The following is an 18,396-nucleotide window of genomic DNA, read 5'->3' on the forward strand; positions in this document are numbered from 1 at the left end:
GCGTGATGGTCACACACCTGGAGCGAGTTGACAAGACAGTTTATATCACACCCGTGAAGCAGCTGCTGACACCGCGGGTCCCCCTGTGACCACCAAGTATTCACTCCAGAACAGTGCCCTTGACCTGCAGCGAATTAGCCACACAATCAAGTACTTGTTGGGCATAGTTTGGTTCTTTAAGTGGATGTATTGAGCCAATGAGCACGCGCTCTGTGCTCTTCCCTTGTAGGATGGTGCTGCCAGTGGGTGTGGAGGGGACAGGCTGGGGGGTATTTGGCCCGGCTGCAAGGAGGTGGAGACCTGGGTGTGGAAGGCTGGGCGGTAGAAGGAGTCAAAGAGACTGTTGGCAGGGGGATGCGAACAGATGGGCTGGGCCTGGCGGCATCTGTCTGGGAGGGAGCTCCACTGTCACACCCTGTCTCTCGTGGGGGCCCTCAGCTTCCCTGCTCCCGGAGAGCATGGCAGGAGGCAACACGATGGCGCGTGGGGGTACCGTGAACTTGCATCATGGTAGGTTCCCTGTCACAGGTATCGTCCTGCCTTCTCCATGTGGCTGATTTCCCCTGAAAGACCTCCCTTTCTAATGAGAACTTTGATTTTTTCACTTAAAATTGCCTTTACACAAACTGGCCAAGGATTCTTGAGCTGCTCAAAAGTGGCAAAATAAAAAGACGATTCAAAGAATTCAAATGCTCTCAAAGGCCTTCTCCTGTACGTGAAGTGTGGTGAATATAACACAATTTTTAGGCAACTAGATCATCAGGTGGGATCGGGCCAAACGGATGTAGGTGAGACCTGGAAGGAGCAGGGCTTATGTCCCCCGTGCCCCAGCAGCAACTGGGACAGCCTCCTCCTCCTTCAGTGGGTTTGGGCTTAGCATAGGAATGTGGCTTTGCCTGACATGGACCTGGATTCAAGTATCTGTTCTACCACTTACCAGCTTGCTAGCTGTGCAGCCTGAGCAAGGTCACCTGGCCTCCTTTTTTTTTTTTTTTAAGAATTTATTTTTAAGTCATCTCCACACCCAACGTGGGGCTCAAACTCACAACCCCAAGATCAAGAGTCTCAAGCTCCACTGACTGAGCCAGCCAGGTGCCCCTCTTTTTTTTTTTTTTTTTTTAAGTAATTTCTTTGGCCAACAAAGGGCTTGAACTCATGACCCTGAGGTCAAGAGTTACATGCTCTATGGACTGAGCCAGTCAGGCACCCTGCACCTGGCCTCTTTGAACTTTAATTTCCTAGTTTGGAAAATGAGGATGATAATAATATGCATCTTGCAGGATGGCTTTAATAAGTACCTTACAGCTAGGAGATGCTCAGTAAATGGGACTGTTGTAATATAACATAAACATTAACTGGGAAACTACAAAACTGGAAACTGACAGCTGCTGTTGTCAAATAAGAGACCTCCTCCCTGCTCCCCATGTATTTCAAGGCCAGAGAAGCCAGATTTGGGGTAGGCTGCTCTTTTGGACCATGGGGTTAGTTTGGGAGGACTTCCTGGAGGAGGTGAGTTTGAGGTCGGCTAAGGAAAATGGGAGTGATATGAGTGAGGAGCAAGGGCAATAGGGGGTCCAGGGTGTGGGAGCTCATGGATGGACGGACAAAGTGAAGTCTCTGGGCAGATTCTGTGTCCGTGTGAGTGCATATGTGAGGGTGCTGGGCCCTGGGGAGGCTCAGTGGGCTGGGGCCAAGTGGCTCAGAGCCCTGCCTGTCCCGGTCCCTAGGACTGTGCCCGGGGCACTGCCAACTGCGTGGTATTCAGCTGCCCTCTCTACAGCTTTGACCGCGCTGCTGTGCTGCATGTGTGGGGCCGCCTCTGGAACAGCACCTTCTTGGAGGTAAGGGCACTGTGGCGGTGGGGCTGGCATCTTCCTCCCCAGCCGTCCCTCTGGGACTCGCTGCTCTTTCTGCCTTCTCCCTGTCCAAGTGCAGCACACTCTTAACCCAAGGCAGGCAGAGACGCCCTCTGTATTGGGCACCATGGCACTTAGAATTTCAGGAGCTGGGGCGGGGCGCGGGGGGCATTGAGGAGAAGGCTGTCCTCTGCTCCCTTAGGAGTACTCAGCTGTGAAGTCCCTGGAAGTGATCGTCCGAGCCAATATCACCGTGAAGTCTTCTATCAAGAACTTGCTGCTCAGAGATGCCTCCACGGTGGTGAGCTGCAGGCCTGGCGAAGCTGGGGTGGGGAAGCTCTTCTTTCCCTCTGCTCCAGTCCTTGTTCCCTTAACCCTTCATTCCCCAGATCCCCGTGATGGTTTACCTGGACCCTGTGGCTGTGGTGGCAGAAGGAGTCCCCTGGTGGGTCATCCTCATGGCCGTCCTGGCCGGGCTGCTGGTGCTGGCTCTGTTGGTGCTGCTCATGTGGAAGGTGAGGCTTGGGCAGGCGGCGCTGGTGGGGGCTGGGCCTCCCTGCCAGGCGGGAGGCCCTTCATGCGATGGTCCTCTGTGCCACCCGCTCTCTCATTTATTTGGCCCATCGACACTGAACGCTTGTGTGTCCCAGGGACTCTGTCGGGCTCCGGAGTTTCAGAGAGAAGTCAGATGCAGATCCTGACCTCCGGGGTCTGATAGTCTCGTGGGGGAGGTGAGCCTTGTAGGAAGGACCAGGCAGAAGGCGCTAGGGCCAGCGAGTGCAGTGGGAGTTCAGAGGTGAGAAAGCTTGAGAGCGGGTGGCTTAGAAGAAGATGGGGTCATAGGATCTGGAGGTGGGAGATGGCGTGGGTGGGACCATGGGAGGCAGAGCCATGGAGGCAGGGAAGTGGGAGCTGATTTAACGAGAGCATGGCAGGGAAGGCTGGGAAGGAAACTGTGGTAAAGAAGACACAACAGCGTGGAGAACAACCTCCAGGGACTGCCTCCAGCACGGAACTCAGAACCTTCACATACCAGGCTCTACATGGAACCGTCTTCGAACACAGTGTAGACAGAATCCCATTTGTGTCTGGGGTTCCACCAAAAAGCACACACGTGCACATGTCAGTACAGGGAATCGCATCCACCACCCATCGTCAGACCCTGCACCACATGCCACATCTGGGCAATGGAGGACCATGCATGTCTTTGGGGCCCCCTGGAGAACTGCCTTCAGTCCTCCCCGGACCAGGTGCGGACCAAGCGCACTGTTTGGTAAATGTGAGTCATCAATGGACCAGGCCTCTGGCTGAGCATCCAAAGTGTGGGGAACCTGGCCAGTCTTCGGGGACTTCATGAAACTGGCTCCAGAATCCCTGCTCCCTGCTTTCTTGGAAGGGGGACAGAGTAGAGATAAGGGCCCCCACCCACCCCTCCTGAGTCTTCCCATCCTCCACCTCTTTTGCTCCCCTCCGCCCTTGACATCCCAGTGTGGCTTCTTCCATCGGAGCAGCCAAAGTTCATCTTTTCCCACCAACTATCACCGGGCCCATCTGGCTGTGCAGCCCTCGGCCATGGAAGCTGGGGGCCCAGGGACTGTGGGGTAATTGTTGTGTGTGTGCACGTGTGTGTGCGTGTGAGTGTGTATGTATGAGTAGAGCCCCCAGCATTCAGGGGACCAGGGTGAGGAAATGAGATTGCACGGGGGTGGTGTGGAACGGGGGTGGGAAGTAATTATAAGGGGGGTATTATAAGGGCAAGTACACACGACCTGAGGCATGCACAAAGGGGTGGCCGGGCTCATGCAGTATGAGCATGTGGGGGTGCAGGGAGGTGCCATGCATGGCTTTTCTGTGGGCATGAGTGTGCAGAGACAAATGTACAAGGACATGCCGTACGGTCTGAGCATGTAGGAGCCTCGGGTGGTCCTGAGTGTGAGTGTGCAAGGGGCACATTTCCACCTCGGTATAGAAGGGCCAATGTGTTCATGATGTAGGGCGGGGCAAGGTCACTATATTCATGGACTTGGGAGGGCCCTGCCCCGAGGGAAATGCTGTTTGAGTACACGGGGTGTGTGTCTGAGGCTCGAGAGGAGTCATTCCCAGTATGCAGGGGTCTAGGAAGTCATTTTTTTGTCTCAGATCTCGTTTATGTTCTGGGGCATGCTGTTGGGTCTCTTAAAAAAAGCTTGGGTGGGATCTGCGGTCCTGCTGTTCCATCTTCAACCCCCGCTTTCTGGAGCCAAGGGATATGTCCTTGGTCCTGCACCTTTGGCCCCTCCTGGTCTTTCTCTCGCCGTGGGGGAGGACCTGGGGGCCCGGCATTAATTGTGGCACCTGTGGGGGCCACGCACCGCACTGGATGCTGTTCCACCCAGCTCCTTTCTGCTGCGGTTGGTACTTTCTCCCCCACTGATGGTGGAGGCAAGGGGCTAGGCTGTGCTGGGATCTGCTCCAGGGGCCTCAGCCCTGCAGGCTCCTCATGTCTGGCCTGGGGTCCTTACAGATGGGATTCTTCAAGCGGGCACGGTACCCCGAGGCCACTGTGCCCCAGTACCACGCGGTGAAAATCCCGCGGGAAGACCGGCAGCAGTTCAAGGAGGAGAAGACAGGCACTATCCTGAGGAACAACTGGGGCAGCCCCCGGCGGGAGGGCCCTGATGCGCACCCCATCCTGGCTGCTGATGGGCACCCTGAGCCAGGTTCCGATGGGCATCCCATGTCAGGCACCACCTAGCTCCCTGGGTCCCAGCCTGGCCCATGGGTCCCCTCCACCCTTTCCCCCCGACATGGCTCCTTGGGATGAAGAGGGCAGAGTGGGTTGCTGGTGCCCCATCAGGATGTGACAGGATCTGCTTCCTCAGGGGCATAGGCATCCCCCCCCAAGGAACACCCCCCAAAACTTCCCTTAAAACAGTGTGTGATGAGGGCAGTAAATCAGGAATGGGGTTGTGGAGTAGGGGAGAAGGGCAGTGATGTCCTGATGCAAACGTGGGAAGAGGGACTCTGATCCCTCTCTCTCCCATTCACCCTATTTAACAGGACCCCAAGGACCTGTCCCCCTGAAAGTGCCTTAAGCCCAGAGGGTTGGGGAGGAGGTTGTGTTGCTGACTCAGGGGCTCTTCCCTCCCTAGTTTCCCCTCTCCTCTGACCTTAGTTTGCTGCATCAATCTAGTGGATTTTGTCTATTTATTAAAAAATATTTGAGGACAAAACCTCTGGCTTCTTTGCTGAGTCCTGCTCCCCCGGTCCAGGGTCTCCAGGAGAGGACTGCTTCCTTCTGTAACCCCCACAGCTCAGGACAAAGGTGGTAGTGGGAGGGAGGGCTGGGCACATGGGTGTGGTCTCAGATGAAGAGGAGGGGGACCTTTACTAATGGGAACAAGGGAACTGCCCTAGCAGTGGGTGGGCAAAAATTGGGAGACCCCGTCTAGGGATTTGCAGTCAAGGACATGGCAGGACATCGCTTTCCTCCCTGTGGTCAGGTTAGGAATAGAGCCTTCTCACTTTGGCAGGAATGATTGAAGTTAGACACGGGGGCAGAGATGGGGGAGGGAGGAAAGGGGCGGTGGGGGGAATGGCTTCTCTGCCTAGATCCCCCTCAGTAGAAGACAGGTTAGGCGGTAGGCGGGATTGCTCTGGCTGGAGGCAGGACTCGGGAAGGGTTATTTCACAGCCTTTCCCATGATGTGGGGCCCGATAGGCAACCACTTGAAGGGAGGGGGATGTTGTTCCATTTGGAGTTGAGAGAACTGGGCACTCTCGAGGTCCTTCCAGGTCTCTCTGGTGAGGCAGCAGCCGTCCCCAATGTGTCTCCAGGTGGGCTCTAAAACTTGCTGCCACAGGAAGGCCCAGCTTCCACGTGGCTCAGCCACATGCTCCCAGAAAAAGAACACTCCTCCCTGGGAGAGAAGAGAGAGTTAGCGTCCCTTCTTTGCTCCGTTCTACAACATCCTCTGCCCTCACCTCCACCCCGCTGACCACGCCTGGTCAAACCTCTTGGTGAAGCGGGGGTTGTTGGTCAGCAGGTTCATGAAGCACATCATTCTGCTCCTGACTTTCTCCGTAGCCCCTGGCTCCTACCCTCCCAGTCAAAAGCGCATCTGAAGAAGTGGGGGTGACTGGTGAGCGATCTTTAAATGATGGCCAGGGGGACAGCCAGCCAAAGAATGGCCAGAGGGACAGCTTAGCCGAGGGCAGACAGATGGGGAGCTGGAGATACAGGAGCAGAGATCTCACCATGTACAGAGACGCTGTCTTCTGAGACTCAGACACATACATCCAACCTTATCCTGTGGCCGACATCCCGGGGAAACCTTGCACCTGACTCGTGACTAATGCTGCCGTTCCTTCAGCCCTTTTCTCCTTGCTGAACCCTCTCTAGGTGATCTCACGCACCCCTGTGCTCTGAATTTACCAGCTACAAGCTGGTGACTTCCACATCTCTATGTGCAGGCCACATCTTTCTCTGACTTCCCACAGCCTCTATGGCTTTTCTGCCTGCCTGTCTCAGTGGCACCTCAGACCCAACAAGTCCCAAATGCGTTCCTCTCATTTCAGCAACTGACACTTCCCTCTACCCTCCCTCTTCCCCTCCACCAGTCACTGATACCAGAAACTCGGAAACCATCCTAAACTCCTTTCCACACCCAGGTCAAAATCTTATAGCTTCTATGTCCTCTAATATCTCTATCTAGAACCCTTTTTTTTTTTTTTAAGATTTTATTTATTTATTTGAGACAGAGAGAATGAGAGAGACAGAGAGCACATGAGAGGGGGGAGGGTCAGAGGGAGAAGCAGGCTCCCCGCCGAGCAGGGAGCCCGATGCGGGACTCGATCCCGGGACTCCAGGATCACGACCTGAGCCGAAGGAAGTTGCTTAACCAACTGAGCCACCCAGGCGCCCCTAGAACCCTTTTTTATTTTCCCCACTCCTCCACATCCTGCTCAATCCCTCAGATCTCAGTGTAAACATCACTTCCTTAGGTGTCTCTCCCCCCTCACCCCCCAACCGCTGCGTTAGGGGGCTCTCCCGTGGGCTTCCGCAGCACCCTATTCTGCCCCATCGAGGCCCCAGTCATGTTCACTGTTCACCAGCAGGTGGGGGTGGATGGGTGTCCAACGCGCTAGCACCCCGAGGCCCTATCCTGGAGCGGCCAATGCTGCGTCTGCCTGCCCCACGCCCGTTCCCCCTCCGCGCGGCTCACCGGCCTCAGCACTCTCTGGACCTCCTGCAGGACCCTCCTCGGACTCTGCACGGAGCACAGCACCAGGGTGCTGACCACCACATCCATGCAGCCATCTGCCAGTCCTTTCATGTCCTCTCCGGAAGCCACCACAAACTGTTCGTATTGGAGATGCTTGTTCGCAGCCATGCTCTTTGTCAGGAACTTCTCAAAGTGGGGGTTTGGGTCCAGGCAGGTGATCCTGCAGCCCGCTGGGTAGAACTGGAAGTTAGCACCAGTGCCGCAGCCCAGCTCCAGCAAGGCCACCTTCCCGGAGGCTCCCGTAAGCCCCTTTATCTGGCCAAAGAGCTCCTGTTTCTTACTCCCCATCTTGCGGTTGCACTTGGCAGTCAGCACAGCCATCAGGTAGGGCAAGCCGATTTGGCACAGGGGCTGCCAGCAGCCCAGCAGAGCCATCAGGTGCAGGGGCAGCGTGAGGAGCAGCACCAGCAGCTGCAGGAGGCGCACCAGGGCATCCATGGCACGCCGGCTCGGAGGGGCGCTTCCGTTGGGACGCTGGCCTTCTCGCTCTCTCCAGCGCCGGAGACAGGAGTCTCTCCGCCCCCTGCGATGGGACTTCGTTCCCTGTGTCCTACTTGTCCACTTTCTCTCTGCCAGGGTGTGGAGGGTACATGGAATGTTTGCAGAGGACGCAGGGACTATGGCCCCATAGTTTTATGTGGGGGGAGCCGGGGTCCTGAGTGGTGCTGGTGTCCTGAGTTCTGGGGCCCTGCCAGTTGAGGGTGGGGGTGTGATCATTTCAGAGAGGAGTGGGAAGGGCAGACGGGGACAGGTCTCAGATCACAGCTTTATGGGGGCCCAATGCTGGGACAGAGCTGACTCATGGGCATGTGCTGGCCTCATTCTGTCCCCAGGATCTGTTCAGGTTATGCAAGCTGGAAAATCTGGTTGGGTTCCCCTGGCACACCCCCAGGGCTCTGTAAACTGTAACATGCCTTTGCCCCAGATTGAAGCCCAGCACAGAGGATTCAGGGGAAGGCCGGATTGGTCAGGAGAAGGAGGGAGATTTCAGGTCAAAAGAAAGGCATTTTTTCAACTGACCGGTTCAAGACCACAGTGCCCCAGCAATAGAAGAAAAGAAGGGAGAAAAAGGCAGCGTGGAGAAGCCCAGGTCCCAGAGTTAGTTCTGCCATTGTAACTTGCTGTGTTTCTTTGGGCAAGTCTTTTTCCTTTCTGGGCTCCAGTTTCTCAACTGTAAAATGGGGAGATGAAGAGAGATTGGAGGGGCCTTCCATAGTTGCTAAGGTCTCCCCCTGCTCCTACATTCGTGTGATCTAAGGAGAGTGGGGGAAGACAGGAAGCAGGTGACCCTAGCTGTCCTCACAGCCCAGGACCGTACTCCCGACGCTTCGGTCCCGTGCTACCATGGAGGCAGGGTGGTCTCAGAACCCAGACTTTGGGGTGACAGGCATCTTAGCAGAAAGTCTCCAAATTATTATGCGGTGGCTTCTCTTTTGGCTGAAGCCTCCCTCAGAAGCTTGGGGGGAGCTCCCCACAGATAGTTCCACAGGCTGCCCACCAACTGCATAGTGGCCAAAGGAAATTTTGTATAGAGAAAAGAAAATCAACAGCTTGGCATTATACAAGAGGGAAATTACAATAGTCTAAAATCTCATGAGTAGCATTTCCCAGGGCCACTGATGGCCTCTGGGGGAGGACTGAGTTTAAACAAAGTCCCGGGTTGAGAGGGGTGCTCTGTCAAAGCCCACTGCCTCTGCCGTCCAGTCAAACCCACCAGTGGATCTGCTCCGGCAGGCGGGGGCCTTAAGAGAAGAGGTGTGGGGACAACTCCTGAGTCAGGCAGGGATGAGCTATTTCAGGAAAGTGTCTTTTCCCGCACGGAGCTGCCCGAGCCAGGGGCAGCCCCCACGCTGCTGGTCAGGTGAGAGGTTCTGTGCCCCCACAGTCAGACACATTCATCTCTGGGCTTTACTTCTGTTGTGACTGTAAGGGAGGCAGCAATTCTCCCCACAGCAGGGGTGCGAGCTCACGGAGGAGGTGGTAATGATCCAAGCCCGATGAGAACGCGGTGTGGGCGCGGAGTGGCTTTTCTGCTGTAGTGAAGAGTCAGGGGAAGCCGAGCCAACTGGGGGACAAGAGAGGCTCCTCGGAGCGGGGATAGGAAAGGGAGGGTGTTCCCGGCAGAGGAAAAAGCAGGTGTATGGACAGACGCCGCCTGCCCCTTTCTGGAATGGATGAGCAGCTCAGTTTAGTGGAGAATGGGTGAGCTGCAGAAGTGGTGGGAGGTGAGGTCAGAGAGAAGTCGCTCCGTGGAGGTTTCTCTTTGCTTTTAAAAGAATCATTAAACTCTTTTCTGGAAAAGGTAATACATTCACATGGCACAAAATTTAAGAGGTACAAAGAGACTAGAGAGAAAATTCTCTCTTCCACTTTAGTCTCTCAATGACTCAGATCCCCTCTCCGGAGGCACCAAACATCACAATAGCAATTTCTTGGAATCTTTCTGGAGATGGAGATGATCTGCGAAGTAGCAGATGACACACCCACCCCACATTTAGATGCATACACACACGTGTGTCTACATATTCCTCTTTTTTTTTTTTTAAAGATTTTATTTATTTATTTGAGACAGAGAGAATGAGAGACAGAGAGCATGAGAGGGAGGAGGGTCAGAGGGAGAAGCAGACTCCCTGCCGAGCAGGGAGCCCGATGCGGGACTCGATCCCGGGACTCCAGGATCATGACCTGAGCCGAAGGCAGTCGCTTAACCAACTGAGCCACCCAGGCGCCCCTACATATTCCTCTTTGTTTACACAAATGGTAGTACATTGTACACACTCTCGAATACCTTGCTTTATTGGTTTAGCAGATACCGCCCAAGAGTCTTCCAAAGTGGCTATTCCAATTTACACTTCCACTAGTAACATTTGGTGTTAGGCATCTTTTATCTATCTATCTATCTATCTATCTATCTATCTATCTATCTATCTATCTATCGATCTATCTATCTATCTATCTATCTATCTATCTATCTATCTACCTACCTACCTATCATCTGTCTATCATCATCATCTAGTTATCTATCTACCTATCATCTCTACTCACTCATTCATATTATTATTGACTCACAGATTTCCTGTTTTATTCAATGGGCTGTAGCCTAATACCCTCTTTGTACAGTTTTAATGATGTATAATTATGTGTAAGAAAGCACACATAGTTGTGTATGCTTGATGGGTTTTGACATATGAATACATCTGTGAAACCATTACCACATTCAACACAGTGAACATGTGTACCAACCGTGAGAGTTTCCTCACGTCTCTTTGCAATCCATCATTCCCTCTTTCATCCCCATCCTCAGGTAACCACTGGTCTGCTCTGTCACTATAGGGTAGTTTGCATTCTCTAGAATTTTATATAAACGGAATCCTATAGTATGTACTTTTTAAAAAAAATTTTTATTCTTATGTTAATCCCCATACATTACATCATTAGTTTTAGATGAAGTGTTCCATGATTCATTGTTTGTGCATAACACCCAGTGCTCCATGCAGAATGTGCCCTCCTCAATACCCACCACCAGGCTAACCCATCCTCCCACCCCCCTAGTATACTTTTTGTCTGGCTTCTTTCTTTCTTTCTTTCTTTTTTTTTTTAAAGATTTTATTTATTTGAGAGAGCGAGTGAGCGAGCGAGTGAGCACACAAACCGGGGGGCAATAGGCAGAGGGAGAAGCAGGCTCAATCCCATTAAACAATGATTCCCCATTCTCCCCTCGCCCCAGTCCCTGGAAACCACCAATGTACTTTGTCTTTATGATTTTGACTGCTCTAAGTACCTCCTATAAATGGAATCATACAGTATTTGTCTTTTTGTGACTGACTTATTTCACTTAATCTAATGTCCTGAAGGTTATCCACGTTGTAGCATATTGAAGAATTTCTTCCCTTTTAAGGCTGAATAATATTTTGTTATATGTATATACCACATTTTGCTTATCCATTCATCTATCAATGGACACTTGGTTTGCTTTTGCGATTTAGTTACTGTGAAAACGTGGGAATACAGGAGTGCCTGGTGGCACAGTGGTTAAGTGTTGGACTCTTCGTTTCGGCTCAGGCCCTGGTCTCAGGGTCGTGGGATCAAACCCCACCTCAGAATCTGCTTCAGATTCTCTCTGCCCCTCCTGCTCATGCTCTTGCTCATTCTCTCTAAAATAAATAAATCAATCTTAACCCCCGTCCCCTCAACGTAGGTGTACAAATACCTCTTTGAGACCCTGCTTTCAATTCTTTTGGGTAAATTCCCAGAAGTGGAAATGCTGGATTATATCGTAATTCTATGTTTGATTTTTTGAGGAACCAACATACTGTTTTCCATAGCACCCATTAGGAATGATGTGGGCTGTAAGACTGATGAATCACAGACCTGTACCCCTGAAACAAATACTACATTGTATGTTAATTAAAAAAAAAAAGAATGATGTGGGTTTTGGGGTTGAGACAAAAATCCCCATGTTAAATAAGTAATGTAGTTACATTTAAGATAATTTTACTTCTTCCTTTCCAATTTGGATGACTTTTATTTCTTTTTCTTGTGTTGCTTTGGCTAGAATTTCAACTGTGTTGAACAGAAGTGGTGAAAGCAGGCATCCTTTTCTTATATATCTCAGAGGAAACGTTTTTAGTCTATCACCATGGAGTATGATGTTTGCTCTGGGTATTTATAAGGATTATGTGAAATATATTTTAGGGAGAACTGACATACCTTTTTGTCCAAAAGTATGTTATGTGTCCCCAACTGTTCATATCTTCTTTTGTCTCATCAGTAGTATTTCAAAGATATCGTCATGTAGATACTGAACATTTCTTAAGCTTCTTTCTAGTTATATTACTTTTTTTTGACTAATATAAGAGGAAGTCTCTTCTTCACTTCTATCTTCTAACTGGTTTCCATTTGTATATATATCTCATCATTTTTGTTTCTGTGTATTAGTTTTGTACCTAGTCATCTTATTAAATGTTCTTACTGTTTATAATTATTTTTTTATTTGATTCTTTATTTTTTTTAGGATTTATTTATTTATTTTAGAGAGAGAGAGAGCGCGCGAGTGAAGGGAGGGGCAGAGGGAGAGAAGCAGACTCGCTGCTGAGCATGGAGCCCCACACGGAACTCAATCCCACGACCCTGAGATCATGACCTGAGCAGAAATCAAGAGTTGGACACTTAACCACCCAGGTGCCCCTCTTTGGGTTTTCTAAGCATAACACAATCCGTGCCAATAACAGTAATTTACCTCTTCCTTTTCAATTTTTATATCTTTTATTTCTTTCCCTTGCTTAATTGATTTATATAATTCCTTAGAACAATGTTAAATAGTAGGATGGGTACTAAATCCTTTTCTTGTTGCAGAAATTAATGGGACTGCTTCACATGCTTTCCCATGGGCTATATCTATTTTCTCTCAGCTTTTCACCCACCTTTTTATTCTCTGCTCTGTATTGCTGGAGTTAAGAGCCTGCATTTACCTGGCTCACTTGCTTCCTAGCTTCTTTGTGGGTTCTGCCGATAGTGAGCCCTGGAGGAAGAGCAGACCGCAGGAGGAAGAAGGCATATTCCTGCTGCCAGGTGCATGGTGTGGCTGTTGTTGGCTGTGGTGGTTCCAAAGCAGCAGTGGATTCCATCAGCCTGAGCCAAAGGCTGCACCTTTTCAGCCGTTCCATCTCTGCCCTCTTCGGCAGATCTAGAACATGTGACAGTGTCGGCAGGACAGCGGCAGGGTTTGTGGGCTCCAGTCCCGGGCTGTTAGCCACTTATGATCTCTGGGAATCATCCCTTATTCCTTTTGCCCCTCCAAACTTCCTAATTTTTCCCCTTGGAAATATATATATATATATATGTTAAACCAAGGGGACAAATGTATATGTTTTAAACCATGGGGAAAACACATATATATGCTTTATATATATCTATATGTATCTTATTTTTAAAAAGATTTTGTTTTTATTTATTTATTTGAGAGAGAGAGAGACAGAGATAGAGAAAGAGCAGCTCAACAGAGAGCCTGACTTGACTCAGGATTTGATCCCAGGATCCTGGGATCATGACCTGAGCTGAAGGCAGACGCTTAACCAACTGAGCCACCCAGGTGCCCTATATATATATATATATTTTTTTTTTAAATTAAGTTTTTGGCTTAACATATTTTCTAAAAGACACATTTATTTATTTTACAGAGAGAGAAAGAGTGCGTGCATGAGCGGGAGGAGGGGCAGAGGGAGAGGGAGAGAGAGAATCTCAAGCAGACTCCCTGCTGAGCACAGGACCCAACTTGGGTCTCAATCCCACGACCCTGAGATCATGACCTGAGTGGAAATCAAGAGTCATTTGCTTAACTGACTGAGCCACCCACGCGCCCCTTGGGTTCAACATATTTTTAGCCAGTTCTCTACATTACGTTTCTTCTGTTTTGAAAGCATTGGAGTGATTTCTGTTTGCCTGACTAGACTTTGACTGAGCCACCCATTGAGAATGACGTGGACGTTGGGGTTGAGATAAAAACACTTAATAGTGTTAAATAAGTATTGAGATGAATGTTCATACCAAATCCTCTGTCCTCTTAAAACCTCTCTCCTATCCTTACTTTCCATTGATGAATTTACATCATACGTTATGATAGAAGTCATCAGGTGTGAACGTCTTTATTTTCTACCACGAGGCCTACAGATTACCTGCCTCTTCTCCCATCTTTCCTCTCTTATTATAATGGAGGGCATGTTGTTACTTCTGTCGAGGGTTAATCTCTCTTTATCTGTATTATACCCTCTTACTGTCTCAATTTTTCACATAACATTGAAACTTTACTGAGATATAGTTCACAAAAACATATACCTTAAAATTCTCCAGTTTAAATTACAAAATTCAGTGGTTTTTAGTATATTCAGAGTTGTGCAACCACCACCACAATCAATTTTAGAGTATTTTATCACTCCGGAAAGAAACTCTATGCCTATTAACAGTCACTCCCTATTTCCCCCAACTCCCCATTACCACCAATCTGCTTTCTGTCTCTAGGGGTTTACCTATTCTGGACATTTCATATAAACGGAATCATACTCTAGCCCTTTGTGACTGACTTCTTTCATTTAGCAGAATATTTCCAAGGTTCATCCATGTTGTAGCATATCAGTGCTTCATCCTTTTTATGTCCAAACAACATTCCATTGTATAGATATATATACTATATTTTATTTATACTTTCATCAGTTGATGTTCCTTTGGGTTGTTACTGCTTCTTGGGTATTATCAACAATGCTGCCATTAATTTTAACCTTAAGTTTTATTTCCTCTCTCTTAGATAATTTATCTCTATGGATCTTTCAACATACTATCATCTCTAATATATGTCAGGTTAATAACAAAGCAACCTTCTCAACTTCACGTCTCCCTTTAGCTACCACCCCATTCTATAGATCTACTTCACAGCCATACTTCTTTCATTCCCTCCTTTTATTTTTTTTTAAAAAGATTTTGTTTATTCGAAAGAGAGAGAGAGGGCAAGAGAGTGAAAGAGAGCATGAGCAAGGGGGAGGGGCAGAGGGAGAAGCAGACTCCCTTCTGTGCAGGGAGCCCGACGTGGGGCTCGATCCCCGGACCCCGGGATCATGATTTGAGCCGAAGGCAGACGCTTAATCAACTGAGACACCCAGGTGCCCCCCTCTTTTTTTTTTTTTTAAGTGCCCAGCATGGAGCCCAAAGCGGGGCTTGAGCTCATGACCCTGAGATCACAACCTGAGCTGAGACCCTAAGATCAAGACCTGAACTGTGATCAAGAGTCAGATGCTGAACCTGACTGAGGCACGCAGGTGCCCCATGGCCACACTTCTTGAATCATTTGCTTGTGTTATCTCAATTTGCTCACTTTCCATTCCCTCTTCCACCCTCTTCAATCCAATGCCATAATAAAAACTGTTCTTGGGGTGCCTGGGTGGCTCAGTCGTTAAGTGCCTGCCTTTGGCTCAGGTCATTATCCCAGCGTCCTGGGATCGAGCCCCGCATCGGGCTCCCTGCTCGGCGGGAAGCCTGCTTCTCCCTCTTTCACTCCCCCTGTTTGTGGTCCTCTCTCGCTGTGTCTCTCTCTGTCAGATAAATAAATAAAATCTTTAAAAAACAAAACAAAACAAAAAAAAACTGTTCTTACTTTACTTGAACATTGCCAGATCCAGAAGCTATTCCCTGTTCTTATCTTTTTTTTTTAAAGATTTTATTTATTTATTTGAGAGAGAGAATGAGAAAGAGAGAGCACATGAGAGGGGGGAGGGTCAGAAGGAGAGGCAGACTCCCTGCTGAGCAGGAAGCCCAATGCGGGACTTGATCCTGAGGCTCCAGGATCATGACCTGAGCCCAAGGCAGTCGCTTAACCAACTGAGCCACCCAGGTGCCCTCCCTGTTTTTATCTTATTTGACCTCTTACCAGCCTCAGGAACAGTTGGTTACTACTTCCTCGTTGGAATACTATCTCATCTAAGCTGTCCCAACATCATAGCCTTCTTGTTTTTATACCCTTGGATGTTCCTTCTCAGACTCCTTTCTTAGGTCTTTCTTATCTACTCAACCTCTAGATTTTGTTTCTTTAGGTTTAGCCTTAGGTCTCCCTCTGTCTACATTATCTCATTAAGTAATTTCATCCATTTTCATGGGCTTAAATATTCACATCTCTTTAATGCAGACTTTTCTCCTGAGTTTCATTCAGATTTGCATATCCAATTGCCTATGTGACAAATTCCTCAGCACGTGTGCTGGATGTGTCACTTAACATGTCCAAAATGGTACTTGTCAAGTCTCTTTTGCCCATTCTCCTGACCATCTCAATAAATGGCATCATCAGCTTCTCAATTGCTTAAGCAAAAACCTAGGACTTATTTTATTTCTCTTTCTCCTGCTTCTTTACCCCCCTCTCCCTCACCTCTTCTTTCTCCTCCTTCTGCTTCTTCTCTCTTTCTAAACTTTGTATAATGGAAGATTTTGAATACACACAAAAGTTGGCAGAGTCAGGCACCCCCATGTATACACCATCCAGCCCCAACACAACCATCAAGCCATGGTCAATCCTGCCCCATCCATATCCTCACCCACTTCCCCCTTCCACCCTGGGCATTGTTTTGAAGTAAACCCTAGACATGTCATTTCATCTGTAAATATTTTAATATATATCTTTAAAGATACGTAACAAAAAATATAACCAGAATATTATCATACCTGAAAAAGTCTAACATAATTCCTAGGACTCATTTTTTGAGTTTCTTTTTCCCTTACTCCCATATCCAAGCTATCTCCAAGTCCCACCAGCTCTACTTCCTGATTTATCTTTATTTTATGCACTTCTAGCCTCTCCACTGCACAGAGCAAGGCACAACTCTCGTCTGTCTGGCCCATTATGATAGCCTCATAACTGCTCTCCCCACTGCCAGCCCCTACTTAAAATCCTTTAGTGAATTCCCATCACCATTAGCATAAAATCCAAAATCCTTATGGTGGCCCAAAGCCCTGAAGATCTAGCCTCTGCCCACTTCACCCCATTCTCCCACACTCACCAAGCTTGAGCTATACAATCTTTCACTTCCTCACTCTCTTCTTTTTGCTTCAGTGCCTTTGAGCTTGTCATTTCCTTTGCCTACTATGCTCTCTTTCTCTGCAGCAGTCCCCTCCTCCCTCCTACCTACTTAACTTTTACTTACCTTTCAGGTCTTAGAGTGCAAGCATCCCTTCCTTTCCCCCATCTAGGTCAAGAACTCTTAGCTCAGTTTGTAATTACTGTTTGTTGCTGTTATTATCTAATTAGTTTCTGTCAATAAGTTTCATAAGAGCAAGGATTATGTCTTTTTTTCCGTATCATCACATATCCAGCACCTAGTATGGTGCCTGGCAAGTAGTAGACACTGAAAATGAGACAGATATAAACTAAAGGGACCCCATGAAAAGCTGCTTTTTTGTTCCCTTTCCTGCTTCTATTCTTGCTAGGACCTACACCCCTCCCTTACACAGGCCTTATAGAACAGATAAGGTATGTTCTCCTTGTAAAGGTCAAGGAGTTAATGATGTCTTTTGACCCTTCCAGCACAATAGATAACATCTAAGAAGGGACTGGGTGAGGTTGTCAGAAACATTTTCCAAGACCACCGACTCGCCAAGATCCCGGGCTGCAGGGCGTAAGTGACTCATGGAGGACATCTATACACCTGTCTTTGTTCCTGGAGGCCTGAGAAGACACATCAGGACCACAATCCTCAACAAGAACCCAGGACCCCAAGCAAAGATGAGACTCACTCTCCTTTCCTTTCCCAGTGTCCCAGACTCTCTGGGTGTATCTACACTCTCTCTATGTCTTCAATATACTACTCTCACTTCCTCTCAGCTTGTATTTGATTTGCATCCTGCGCGAAGCCAAGGACCCTCTTGGCTGGTCCTGCGTGACCCCCTCCTCCCTCTGGTCCTTGGACCCAGCCAGCATCAAAAACATGTGTGATCAATAAAACCAATAGTTTTTATCACAATTTATAATTGAAAAATTTTGTCAATAATTTAAAGTCTGGGGTTTCCTCTACTGAATTAACTCTACATTGTCAGAAAGCGTATTTCCCTCTTCATTGCCATATATACTCAGGGCCATTTCTAGTGTCAGTCTCAGAGATCACTCAACACATATTTATTGGATGGATGAATAAAAGGTCTATATCACTGAGAAAGGGTCCATTTCATTGAGAAATGTCTGTATCATTGAGGATCTTATATGCCAACCTAAGGAGTTTGGATCTTATCCTATAGGAAATGGGAAGGAATCATATGGTCTGATGGCTAGTTGGAAGCATCTCTCTGATGACTGGATTTACAGGAAAAAGACTGGGAGACCAGCGGAGAGATGATTTGCATGACATCAGCCGTAAAAACATATTTTTCTAGATGTATCTCCTTTGGTAAGGGAAGCAAAAGCAAACTTAAACTATTAGGGCGACACCAAAATATAAAGCTTTTTCACAGCAAAGGAAACCATAACAGAACAAAAAGACAACCCACTGAATGGGAGAAGATATTTGCAAGTGATATATCCGATAAGGGGTTAATATCCAAAATACATAAGGAACTTATACAACTCAATGCAAAAAACCCCAAATAATCCCATTAAAAAGGCAGAAGATATGAATAGACATTTTCCCAAAGAAGACATCCAGATGGCCAAAAGACACATGAAAAGATGCTCAACATCACTCATCATCAGGGAAATGCATATCAAAACCACAATGAGATATTATCTCACGCCTGTCACAATGACTAAA

At 48.4% G+C, this 18,396-nt stretch overlaps 2 protein-coding genes across 8 annotated transcripts in view; one reads left to right on the forward strand and one right to left on the reverse strand.

The window, feature by feature from the left end:
• The window catches only part of ITGA7 (integrin subunit alpha 7), a 32,159-nt gene extending 14,594 nt beyond the window's left edge, over window positions 1–17,565 (forward strand). For 4 of the 7 annotated variants that reach the window (XM_045873254.3, XM_045873256.3, XM_045873255.3 and 1 more), the window contains 4 exons: window positions 1,728–1,841; window positions 2,059–2,157; window positions 2,246–2,371; window positions 4,360–5,068. In XM_045873254.3, coding sequence (XP_045729210.1) covers window positions 1,728–1,841; window positions 2,059–2,157; window positions 2,246–2,371; window positions 4,360–4,590 — 570 coding nt within the window. In that variant the 3' untranslated portion in view covers window positions 4,591–5,068. Of the gene's footprint in view, window positions 1–1,727; window positions 1,842–2,058; window positions 2,158–2,245; window positions 2,372–2,983; window positions 3,250–4,359; window positions 5,069–12,134; window positions 12,302–17,180 lie in introns of those variants that run through there. The other 3 variants (XR_008505967.2, XM_064591125.1, XM_045873257.3) reach the window with 3 other exon arrangements.
• Window positions 4,771–7,692, reverse strand: TMT1B (thiol methyltransferase 1B). Its single transcript, XM_045873258.3, has 2 exons — window positions 7,061–7,692; window positions 4,771–5,755 (listed from the first exon to the last, which is right to left on the reverse strand). The coding sequence occupies exons 1-2, from the start codon at window positions 7,556–7,558 to the stop codon at window positions 5,519–5,521; spliced, it is 735 nt and encodes a 244-aa protein (XP_045729214.2). The 5' UTR covers window positions 7,559–7,692; the 3' UTR covers window positions 4,771–5,518.
• Window positions 17,566–18,396: the final 831 nt, after the last annotated feature.

This window comes from Mirounga angustirostris, unplaced genomic scaffold (genome assembly GCF_029215605.1).
Source record: "Mirounga angustirostris isolate CCGP_5_RB_7025 unplaced genomic scaffold, mMirAng1.0.hap1 SCAF_5, whole genome shotgun sequence".
NCBI lineage: Eukaryota > Metazoa > Chordata > Mammalia > Carnivora > Phocidae > Mirounga > Mirounga angustirostris.

Coding starts and splice junctions, on each gene's coding strand:
- TMT1B (XM_045873258.3), bottom strand. CDS start 7,558: ATGGATGCCCTGGTGCGCCTCCTGCAGCTGCTGGTGCTGCTCCTCACG. Junction 5,756..7,060: donor TCCAGAGAGTGCTGAGGCCG/GTGAGCCGCGCG, acceptor CTTCTCTCCCAG/GGAGGAGTGTTCTTTTTCTG.